Source organism: Podarcis liolepis (assembly GCF_965112155.1).
Source record: "Podarcis liolepis genome assembly, chromosome: 7".
In the NCBI taxonomy this organism is placed as follows: Eukaryota; Metazoa; Chordata; class Lepidosauria; order Squamata; family Lacertidae; genus Podarcis; species Podarcis liolepis.
The window spans coordinates 87,629,701-87,642,121 of record NC_139561.1 but is presented as its reverse complement, the minus strand read 5'-3'; the positions used below and the strand labels follow the sequence as shown (position 1 = coordinate 87,642,121).

At 46.4% G+C, this 12,421-nt stretch overlaps 1 protein-coding gene and 1 long non-coding RNA gene across 2 annotated transcripts in view; one reads left to right on the top strand and one right to left on the bottom strand.

The window, feature by feature from the left end:
• Positions 1 to 9,448, bottom strand: part of RINL (Ras and Rab interactor like) — a 51,903-nt gene extending 42,455 nt beyond the window's left edge. Inside the window, exons 1-3 of the mRNA XM_083515822.1 lie at positions 8,955 to 9,448; positions 6,061 to 6,176; positions 87 to 225 (exon numbers count right to left, since the gene is read on the bottom strand). Coding sequence (XP_083371948.1) covers positions 87 to 139 — 53 coding nt within the window. The 5' untranslated portion in view covers positions 140 to 225; positions 6,061 to 6,176; positions 8,955 to 9,448. The remainder of the gene's footprint in view (positions 1 to 86; positions 226 to 6,060; positions 6,177 to 8,954) is intronic.
• Positions 1 to 12,421, top strand: part of LOC310712747 — a 410,683-nt gene that overhangs the window by 130,616 nt on the left and 267,646 nt on the right. The gene's annotated exons all lie outside the window — the stretch shown is intronic.

Sequence of the window (12,421 nt, the reverse complement as noted above, 5' to 3'; positions counted from 1 at the left end):
ACAGCTATGTCTGGGGCTCAAACCCACAACCCTGAGATTAAGAGTCTCGCGCTCTGCCGACTGAGCTATTATGAAGGCTTGCTTACCCAGGGTCGTTTTCCACCGGGCTCCTGCCGGCATCAAGGATGGGCTCAGACATCTTTTGCGGCCACGGTTAACGGGTCCTCACAAATCCCACATTGCCAAAGGCTTCCTAGGGTTTCTGTTTGGCTTCCAAACGTGTCCCTGTAGGTGGAAGGGAAAAAATTGGGCGGATGAATCAGAGCTCCAGGTTTTCATTTTTCCCCAATTTTTTTATTGATTTTCACAAAATTAAAAACAAACTAACAAACAAACATAAATCATAACCTTATTAAAAATTACGCTTATGAACATTGTTAAGTGACTTCCTCACTTCCCCTTGGTTGAATTTCAATGCATATCCTTTTAATGGTTTTCCAAATCAGAGTTCTTATAAACTTAACTTAATCAATTAACATCCTTACATCTTTTCAATTCGAGATTAAACATATTAATTCATCATATAAAATCCTAATCCAATCAAATACCTGCAAGCTATTTCCAATTAGTTTAACTTAACAAATTTAACTAAATAATCATTAAATTTTGTCCGTTCTTCCTGATACTCCTCCTTCTTCTGGCCACGGACTCTTCCAGTTAGGTCGGCTAGCTCTGAAAAATCCATCATCTTCATCTGCCATTCTTCCACAGTTGGTAATTCTTGCGTTTTCCACTTTTTAGCTAGTAAAATTCGAGCAGCAGTTGTGGCGTACAAAAATAATTTAACATCTTTCTTGGGCAATTCCAAATCAATTATTCCAAGAAGGCAGGCCTCTGGTTTCTTTATAAATGTATATTTCAACATTTTTTTTCCAATTCATTATAAATCTTTTCCCAGAAGTCTTTCACCTTGGGACAGGTCCACCACATGTGGTAAAAAGTTCCTTTCTTTTCTTTGCATTTCCAACATAGATTATCACAGTTATGACAGATCTTTGCTAATTTAACAGGAGTCAAATACCATCTATACATCATTTTCATTATATTTTCCTTTAATACAGTACAGTGGTACCTCGGGTTAAGTACTTAATTCGTTCCGGAGGTCTGTTCTTAACCTGAAACTGTTCTTAACCTGAAGCACCACTTTAGCTAATGGGGCCTCCTGCTGCTGCTGCGCCGCCGGAGCACAATTTCTGTTCTTATCCTGAAGCAAAGTTCTTAACCTGAAGCACTATTTCTGGGTTAGCGGAGTCTGTAACCTGAAGCGTATGTAACCCAGGTGTTATGTACTGAGTTGAATAGGATCCAAACTGCAGCAGTCTGATTGGTCCTAGAACAATAGGATCCAAATAGCAGCAGTCTGATTGGTCCTAGAACAATACAGCAGTATGATTGGTTGGCAGGAACCACCCAATCATGCTCCAGATATAAGTGAATCCACAACCTGATTGGCTTACAGTAGAATTCCAGAATTAGCCAATCATGTGCAGCCCATTGTGTAAATAATGTATATAAAGCAGATACTTTGAGGGGACTTTCATTCATTCCTCCTCACCACTATGAGCTGAATAAAGAGCATGAAATCACTTTGTGACTCTGAGTATATTTCACCAAGGTACCACTGTACATGCAGTGAACTTAACCCCTTTCTTCCACAATCTTTCCCAGTCCTCAAACATTATATTATGTCCTACATCTGTAAGAGAAGAGAGGCAGAGCTCCAGGTTTTCATGGGTTTGGGGGCAAGAGGCTGCCAGTGGGACTTGCGAGATCCATTTCGCTCCAGGCATGTGAAACGACACATCAGCTTACACAGTTTGACTATGGACAGCACTCCGTGCTTGCCACGAAACACTCTTGCATGCAGGGATCACAGCACAGCTCGGTGGAAGACCACCTGCTTGAATAATAACATTTTAAATAATAATTTTATTGTTTGCATGCAGAAGGTCCCAGGTTCAACCCGCTCTGGCAGGATCTCCAAGTAAATTTGGGGAAAGAGTCCATCCCAAAACCCTGCAGAGCTGCTGCCAGTCCGAGTTGACCATACTAAAGGTCTGAAAGGGAGGTTCCTATGGTTCCAGTAGAGGCCCGGTAAGTAATTCAGTGGATCAATTCCAGCTCACGTGAGAAAATATAAATTTGCTATGGGATGTGCTCCTGCGTGCTTTGCTTGCCACCCCCTTGCCAAAGTCACTCCCAGAGAACCATAAAACTGCAGAGCTAGAAGGGAGCCATCTAGGCCAACCCCCCTGCAATGAAGGAGAGCCGAAGGTGACAAAAGCCACCCTCTCCCCTTTGACCTCATCAATTGTCCACTCACTGGCCTGGGCTGCCTATCCTATCTCTGGTTCTCTTCTCCTTGCCCTCTGATAGCCCAACTTGTCATCACATTGCAGTTCACAGCACCATCTGCTGGCAGCCACACAAACTGCATCATGGCGACTTCCTTATGAATGTATGTACTGGGAGAGATAAAGGGATCTTGCAGGCTGGAATATACTACAGTGGTACCTTGGGTTAAGAACTTAATTCCTTCTGGAGGTCTGTTCTTAACCTGAAACTGTTCTTAACCTGAAGCACCACTTTAGCTAATGGGGCCTCCTGCTGCCGCTGCGCCGCCGCACGATTTCTGTTCTCATCCTGAAGCAAAGTTCTTAACCCGAGGTACTATTTCTGGGTTAGCGGAGTCTGTAACCTGAAGCATATGTAACCCGAGGTACCACTGTAATAGGAGAGGCCTCCAGACTGTGTTTTGCAGGAGGGGTTCAAATGCATACAGGGACTTTGGCTTTGCAAATTTTTATTTTTTTATCAAATATTTATTAACTTTTCCAAATTTATACAAAAAAGACAAAAAACAAAAATAAAAACACAAAATTCAAAATACAAAAATACAAAAATTAAAAACCACATATAATTTCATTCACCCATTTTCTTAGACTTATTTCTCGGACCTCCTCATACCTCCCCTTTTTGTATTCCAATTTCAATTATTCATTCAGCAAATCCTCATCCTCAATTTTCACTTAATTTTACACCTTACTTTCTTCTTTTTCCCCCAATTATCTTAATCATTACAGCTAGTAACCACTTAACTTCAGTCCAACATCAATCTAACATTCACCAATTTTGTAATATTTCCCAAGATAGTCCTTAAATTTCTTCCAGTCTTCTTCCACCGTCTCTCCTCTCTGGTTTTGGATTCTGCCAGTCATTTCTGCCAGTCCCATGTAGTCTATCACCTTCATCTGCCATTCTTCCAGGGTGGGTAAATCTTGTGTCTTCCAACACTTTGCGATGAGTATTCTTGCTGCTGCTGTAGCATACATAAAAAAAGTTCTATCCTTCTTTGGCACCAATTGGCCGACCATGCCCAGGAGAAAGGCCTCTGCTTTCTTCAAGAAGGTATATTTAAATACCTTTTTCAGTTCATTATATATCATTTCCCAGAAAGCCTTAATCCTTGGGCACGTCCACCAAAGGTGGGCTTTGCAAATTTGAAGTGGGTTGATGGGCACTCTGGAGCAACAAATCCACTTTTTTAAAAAACAGAACTTTTACGATTTGGAAAGTGAAGGGTAAATGCACCGATATGGGATGTAACAAAGAATGATCAACAAAATGTAATTTGGTATAGGCTGGACCATACATTTAAAGCACATCTCCCCCACCCCTGGAAAAAGAATCATGGGAACTGTAGTTTGTTTGTTTTTAAGGGCGCTGAATGGAGACAATCTCATTTATATGGCGAGAGATGGTGAGCAAGGTCCTAAAGAATGGGGGGGGGGGGAGGCTGCCTTCACCCTCGCCACCCCAATGGAGAACCTCCTTTGTTATGGAAATTACAATTAAATAGCCCACAAGGATTGTAGCTGGAGACTCTAGAGACAGACAGCCGGGACGGCTTCTGTAAATCCAAGACTGTCCCTGGAAAATTGGGACACTGGGGGGGCGGTTCTCAGTTCGTTCTGGGATGCTGCCACATTATCGGTGTCTGGAGAGGCCATAGCACAAGGAAAGCAGGACAAAAATAAACTGGAACATTTGCGGTGTAAGACGTTGCGGAGTTTCGGCAGGAAGCTATGGGATATGCACCAGCTGGGCATGAGGCAGTGGGAATGCCCCAAAATGTTTGGAGGCACGAACAATGTTGAAGGTGGGATTCCCACCCCAATAGCATCATGAGCATCAATAATCATGGATGCACAATAAAAGGGGTAGTAGTAGTAGTAACAACAACAACAACAACAACAACAACAACAATAATAATAATAATTTATTTATACCCTGCCCATCTGGCTGGGCTTCCCCAGCCACTCTGGGCGGCTTCAAAAAATATATATATTAAAATACTGTACTACATCAAACATTAAAAGCCTCCCTAAACAGGGCCGCCTTCAGATGTCTTCTAAAAGTCTGGTAGTTGTTGTTCTCTTTGACATCTGGTGGGAGGGCGTTCCACAGGGAGGGCGCCACTACCGAGAAGGCCCTCTGCCTGGTTCCCTGTAACTTGGCTTCTCGCAGTGAGGGAACCGCCAGAAGGCCCTTGGCGCTGGACCTCAGTGTCTGGGTAGAACAATGGGGGTGGAGACGCTCCTTCAGATATACTGGGCCGAGGCCATTTAGGGCTTTAAAGGTCAGCACCAACACTTTGAATTGTGCTCGGAAACGTACTGGGAGCCAATGTAGGTCTTTCAAGACCAGTGTTATATGGTCTCGGCGGCTGCTCTGGAGGCGAGACCTCTTCAGTATAAGGCAGCTTCCTATGTTCCTATAAAAGGCTAACATTACTTACAGCCAGCCTCAAAATATCCTTAAGGGAAGGAGCTTCCGATATATGGGCAGACGGTTCCATGCTGCATCTTCCATCTCAAGCGCTTATGAACTTCCATAAAGTTGGCTCAAAAGATTCAAAGATTTAATGTGTGCAGCAGCAGGTGGCAAGCCACGTGTTTACAGTAACATGGAACATGGCGGCTTCTCAACAGTATCTGGCCCCAGGCAAACTCCCAACCCTGCCTACCGCTGACACCAGGCTTCAAGATACTTGGGGAACTGTGTGCTGCACCCGAGTTGCAAGCCTTCTTGCCTGATGGCTCTCTCCAGATTCGAGGCCAGAGTTTTCAGAGGGCCTTTCCCTAGCTACAGAGGAAAAACACAACTAGACAATTGTTGATCTGGGACTGAGCAGCTAAGGCTTATCAGAGAAGCTCACAACCAGGGAATAGATTCCTAGGAATTGGGATGGCTCTCCGAGGCCTTATGATCTAGCTCCAGTCTGCAGTGCAATGACAGATAACCATCCAGCCCCTGTCTAAAGATCTCCAGTGAACAACAGGTCTACTACCTCCCAGGTCTGAAAGAACTGACCCTCCTTTCTCTCTGGTCACAGCAGCAGTACCCAGAGGTAGACTATCCCTGCATGTGGAGGTTTAATTTCCTTAGAATCATAGAATCATAGAGTTGGAAGAGACCACAAGGGCCATCGAGTCCAACCCCCTGCCAAGCAGGAAACACCATCAGAGCACTCCTGACATATGGTTGTCAAGCCTCTGCTTAAAGACCTCCAAAGTAGGAGACTCCACCACACTCCTTGGCAGCAAATTCCACTGTCAAACAGCTCTTACTGTCAGGAAGTTCTTCCTAATGTTTAGGTGGAATCTTCTTTCTTGTACTTTGGATCCATTGCTCCGTGTCCGCTTCTCTGGAGCAGCAGAAAACAACCTTTCTCCCTCCTCTATGTGACATCCTTTTCTATATTTGAACATGGCTATCATATCACCCCTTAACCTCCTCTTCTCCAGGCTAAACATGCCCAGCTCCCTTAGCCGTTCCTCATAAGGCATCGTTTCCAGGCCTTTGACCATTTTGGTTGCCCTCCTCTGGACACGTTCCAGTTTGTCCTGCTCACAGCTTCTAAGCATCAACACATCTCTCTTCGCCAGATCTCTCCACCCAGTTTGGGAATCTGAAGTTTGCATCTCAGCTAAAAGCTCAGCACCCGGTGGGTGCAGCACAAGACATGAAGAGGGGGAACACACATAAAGCAGATCTTACCTTGCAGTGATGGGTGGCAGTCTTAAGTTCCCTGTGCGCTGGGCCTCAGGAGGAGCAACAAGGGGGCAGATGAGGAACGCAGGCAGGCAGCAAGCAAGCGATGGAGGACTGCAGGCCTAGGAGACAAAAGGGAGGGATGTGGTTTACACCTCCGTCAGCTGCCTTCACGTGGTCTCGGGGACCGATTGTTCACTTCAAAAGAAAAAAGCGTGCAAAGGCAAAAGCAAAAATAGGGCAGAGAGGTGCACCTTCCAGGTTCCAAGCACCAGGGTGGCTGCCTACAGATTCCGTAACTTGAGTTTCAGGTTTGAAAAGCATTTTTTTTTTAATTGCATGAAGCAATTTAGAGCCAGGAGATTAAAAACATTTCCCCCCCTATTGACGCTACACACCCAGGTCGTCTGATCTGGCACGTCAAAGACAAAAGCGTGGCATGTCCTCTTCTAAGAGATGTTATTTGCAGATGATGCAACTTTGGCAGCGAACTCTGAGGAAGCTCTACAGAAGCTCGTCAGTCATTTTGCCTGCGGGGAGTTCAGCCTTACCATCACCTGACGAAGACCAATAGGGCGTCAGCATGCTCCAAACATCAGCACTGGTCTAAGGTCGTTTTTATAAGACAAAATGAGAATAGAGCAAGGTAACGTAATGATAAAATATTATGAATTATGGAAAGGATTTGCTGTGACAATTACTAATCAAGATACAAGAGATGGGAGGAGGAGGAGGTCATGGAAAGAAGGTAATGGAAATTGGAGAATTTGAAAAGGATGGTTTTATTTTTTTTTCTTCTTATGTTTTTGCTTTTTTCTCTTTTTTGTAATCTTGTCTTTTTTTCTTGTGTAATTTTTAAAAAATCATGTTTTAATAAATATCATTTAAAAAAAAAACAAAACATCAGCACTGGTGATCACACACTTGAGATGATTTTGTCTGCCTGGGTTCCACCATAACCAGTAACCTCCCCATCGATCCTGAGCTGGTAACGTACTGGTAAGCCAGCTATGGTCGTGGCTCACCTCTCACAAAGGGTATGGAAGAATGTGATGCTAACATCCGACCCAGAGATGAAGGTCTACCAGGCTGGTGTGCTGAGCACACCGCTTTAAGGAAGTGAGTCGTGGGCAACTTACAACTGCCAGGAGCAATGCCCCCATGCCTTCCACATTAAACCTAAAAGAATTCAAGCCCACAAAGGGCACGCCCGAATACGGTTTCATCCAACTCTCAAAATGGATCGGTTTGTATTGATTTCAATGGCGGGCTTCTGTTCTACGACATGAAAGTGCGATTGGGGAAGCGTCAGTAGGAAGCCAGGTGGACTATGTACAAGGAAGCTTCCTATGCAGTGGCGTAGCGTGGGGGGTGCAGGGGGGGCCGGCCGCACCGGGCGCAACATCTGGGGGCGCGCGCTCGCACTCGCAGCTCTCTGCCCCTACCTGGCTCACTCACTCTCTCTCACTGCAGTGCTGGCTGTGCGAATCCGATCCGAGCCGCTGGGTTGCCGCCCACTGTGGAGGGGGTGGGTGCCAGGCGTGCGGTGCGGAGAGAGAGCGAGGGACTATCTGGGGGAGGAACAGTGCAGCGGCTGCCCAGCACAGCGCTGAGCGCGGGAGAGAACCGCACCAGACCAGACCAGGCAGCAGCAAGAAGAAGCTGGCAGCGGCGGCAGGTTAGGGGTTAGGGGGCGCAAATTACTTGCCTTGCCCCGGGTGCTGACAACCCACGCTACGCCGCTGTTCCTATGTTCCCTAATTAATGGTTCTCAGTTTAATTTTTTCTATACAGTGGTACCTCGAGTTACATACGCTTCAGGTTACATATGCTTCGGGTTACAGACTCTGCTAACCCAGAAATAGTACCTCAGGTTAAGAACTTTGCTTCAGGATAAGAACAGAAATTGTGCTCCAGCAGCGCAGCGGCAGCAGGAGGCCCCATAGGCTTAAAGTGGTGCTTCAGGTTAAGAACAGTTTCAGGTTAAGAATGGACCTCCGGAACGAATTAAGTACTTTATCTGAGGTACCACTGTAAACTGCTTTGGGAAACTGCTTATACAGTGGTACCTTGGTTTGCAACCGTTTTGGATTACAACTGTTTTGGATTACAGCATCAAACCCGAAAGTGCATGACCCTTTTTTGGGGATTACAACCCTTTTTTATTTTTTGGAGGCCCCATTGGCAAAAGCGTGCCTTGGGTTACAACCTGTTTTGGTTTACAACTGGACCTCCAGAACGGATTGTGGTTGTAAACCAAGGTACCGCTGTATCTGAAAGTGCTAAATGCTGATAAAACAAAATACAGTGGTGCCTCGCAAGACGAAATTAATTCATTCTGCGAGTTTTTTCGTCTTGCGAATTTTTCGTCTTGCGGGGCAATGCACCCTGGGTATTAACAGTTTTAAGAAAAAGGAAACAAACTTGCAAGATGTTTTCGTCTTGCAAAGCAAGCCCATGGGGAAATTCGTCTTGCGAAGCAACTCAAAAAATGAAAAACTCTTTCGTCTTGCGAGTTTTTCGTCTTGCGAGGCATTCATCTTGCGAGGTACCACTGTAGCGGCTTCTTAGCCTTTTTCAGGGGTGGGGAGAGGCATCTTGTTCTTGTCACACGAAGAGGAAGGATGGAGGGCATACGAAGGAGATTAAGATCAGCAAGGGGAGCAGTAAACACCTGGGAACGGGTGAGGAGGAGGAGGGGGTGGAAAGGAAACCGAAGCAACAGGTAGAAATTCCACCACCTTTGCAGTTTACCGACTCCGCTTTCTATTGCATAAACATTTGCTCAAAATTCTCTCTGCAACAGTTCCGGAAAGTCGTTCTTGTTTCTCAAGTGTCCGGACCCAACAACTTGGAACCAGATTTCTATTTTCCCAACCCCACAGCATTCCAGAACATACCTATCTGTATCTCTGGATCTGGTCTCCTGGGGTCCCACACAGATCTGCCTACTTCGTGGTGCTTTGGTCTGCTTCAAGGCAGCTGAATGCATTTAAATAACTTCAGACGAGACTGCTGGATCAGGCCAAAGGAGACCCGTTTAGGCCAGCATCCTGTTCCCATAGCAGCTGACCAGATGCCCCGCAAGCCGGACATGAGCACAGCTGTGTTCTGCCCACCTGGGGCTCCCTGCACCTTGTATTCAGAGGCATAATGTTTTGTGTACGTTGCCACCCAAGAGATGCCAGCCCTTGAGCCCGCAAGTCACTTCCTGCTCTTGTACTTGTTCTTTGGCCCAACACAATACCGCAAGCGCTTCTTACGGGGATTAAGAGGTCCCGAATGCAAAGAACAGGAAGGTGCTCGGTTCTAAAATGAGGCGGGGATATGCCTGCAGTGCAAAACCCCAAATGGCATTGGCTGTTCTTTTGCTACATTTTTCACGTTTCCTAAGCACAGGAATACAGTGATGCCCCGCAAGACGAATGCCTCGCAAGATGGGAAACCCGCTAGACGAAAGGGTTTTCCGTTTTTGAGCTGCTTCGCAAGACGATTTTCCCTATGGGCTTGCTTCGCAAGACAAAAACGTCTTGCGAGTGTTCCGATTTTTTTTGCTCCCCCCCTTTTTCTAAGCCGCTAAACTGCTAATCCGCTAAGCCTTTAATAGCCGCTAAACCTTTAATAGCGCTAATCCGCTAATAGGGTTGCTTCGCAAGACGAAAAAACCGCTAGACGAAGAGACTCGTGGAACGGATTAATTTCATCTTGCGAGGCACCACTGTAATGGAGAGGTAGCAAGGTGGGAGTAGGGCGTTAAAGCTGGTTTTCAGAGCCTCCCTCACATCACTGAATACCACTCCCATCACATTTTGCACCAGATGCCAGTTGTTAAAACTAAAACTATACAGTGGTACCTCGGGTTAAGAACTTAATTCGTTCTGGAGGTCCGTTCTTAACCTGAAACTGCTCTTAACCTGAAGCACCACTTTAGCTAATGGGGCCTCCTGCTGCTGCTGCGCCGCCGGAGCACGATTTCTGTTCTCATCCTGAAGCAGAGTTCTTAACCTGAAGCACTGTTTATGGGTTAGCAGAGTCCATAACCTAAAGCGTATGTAACCCGAGGTACCACTGTACAAGGAAGCAGGTTTAATTAAGAACATGAAAAGCCTGAAACACATACAGGTATCTGCTGGGCAGAGGCTAGTTCCCGGCTTTTCTACAAGCACACCTGAGAAAGATACCTTCCATTTGTTCCCCCACCCACCCAAAGTGCTTGAAAACCTCTGGCAGGAGAGAACAGAGCAAGGGGCAAGCAACCTTGGGGTGTTTAGCTACTGGTTGGCATCCGTTTGCCTTAGGAGACAAAGGAAGAGTGCACCTTTAGGGGTGAAGTCAAGCTGCTGGAGTTACAGCGCCTGCTGTGGCTGAAGAGACTGATGCAGGAGAGACATGTTTTCTAGCAGCTGGGGCAGACGAAGGCGTCCGGTTGTGCTGCTGCCTACGTATAATAGCATTTCTTCATTCTGCGCTCTCTCCCAGCGGTCATTCCTCCTCCGGTCACTGCTATGGATGCACAACCTGACTGACTGCCTCCAGGCACTGCAAGATTCCCACATGGCGAGGTCAATGTTGCCAGCCTTCATATCATGTTGGCAGAAGTCTTTGTAATGCACAGTTGGTCAGCTGATGGGTCCGGTTGCTGGGAGCCTGCTCCCCGCAGAGTAACTCCTGCCATCTTCCATTCTGTAGATATGACTAAGCCAGCCTAGACATCGCTGTAGGATTTGTGAATGTGAGTGGATTCCCATGAGAGATCAGAAAAAAACAGGGACTACAACGCTGAGAACAAGGTATCGGAAGTTCTAAATCGATTCCTTAAATGTTTTGGAAGGAGAGTAGTTGATGGGCTGCCCCCTCCCACCTGAACCTGCCAGCCCACCTGCCATCAATGTCAGATGCCCTGCTCAGTTTTCCACCACCTTTCCAGGTACCGTAGATGATTGGAGACACAAGACTGGACCCTTCAGCATTGCAGCACCTGGACTCCGCATGTCTCTCCCCAGAGAGCCGCAAACATAGTTGTTCCTAAGCTCCTTTTATTGTGGCAGTTTCGCCTATACTGAATGATTCTAAACACTCCCCCCCATTGTGTTGCTTTGTGCCGACTCTCATTTCAATGGTTTCGTTGCGTGGTCTTACTCTGATATGTTACTGTCTTTGTTGCTCAATTTAGGATTTCAAATGTAAGCCCATTTGGATCTTCTTGCAAATAAATCACAATGTCTTTCAAGGAGGTTTTCACACGGATCCTCAACACTACAAGGATGCTCCCACCTTCACTGTAGGGGGAGCTATTTAATCAGGAATACATCTCCACCCATGGGACGTGGGTGGCGCTGTGGTCTAACCCACTGAGCCTCTTGGGCTTGTCAATCAGAAAGTCGGCGGTTCGAATCCCCACGATGGGGTGAGCTCCTGCTCCTCAGTCCCTGCTCCTGCCAACCTAGCAGTTCGAAAGCACGTCAAGTGCAAGGAGATAAATAGGTACCACTCCGGCAGGAAGGTAAACGGCGTTTCCGTGTGCTGCTCTGGTTCGCCAAAAGCAGCTTAGTCATGCTGGCCACATGACCCGGAAGCTGCACGCCGGCTCCCTCGGCCAGTAAAGCGAGATGGGCACCGCAACCCCAGAGTCGGCCACGACTGGACCTAATGGTCAGGGGTCCCTTTACCTTTACCCTCTTAGGGGGTCCCTGGGAGCCAGGCACCCAAAGATGGTTCCTACAGCTCTTCATCCGCTTCCTTTTCCCCCCACAGGGCTTTATCCCCATGACTGTTCCAGATCTGCTGAAAGGAGCCGTCTTTGTAAGTAGCCTCACTCCCACAAAAAAATATTCATGGTCAGGTTACCAGATTTTTTTTCAATGAATCCGGGGACACTTTTCAACTTTAGTAGGAATGATAGAATTTTGTCAGTGGACTGATTTGTAAATCCGGGGACTGTCCCTGGGAAATGGGGACGTCTGGTAACCTTAGAGCCTGCTACATATGGAGGCAGGTCTTTGGTCCATCTAGTTCAGAATAATAATAATTTATTATTTATACCCCACCCATCTGGCTGGGCTTCCAGCCAGCTTGTGGGGTTTTTTCTGCATTTTTATGATTTTCTGTGACCATTCTTCTTCTTCTTCTTCTTCTTCTTCTTCTTCTTCTTCTTCTTCTTCTTCTTCTTCTTCCCTTCCATCTGTAATTTTGGGATGATAACACTGACCTTGCAAGGAACCCCAAAAAGAAGCGGTTGGGGAAGCTAATCTTGTACCAAGAACTTGTACCAAGAACTTGTCTGGACATGTTTGCCAAGCTTAACCCCTCCCCTTATGTGACATGTCAGTGATGTAGCAATGATGTAGCAATGATGCTGTACGAACTG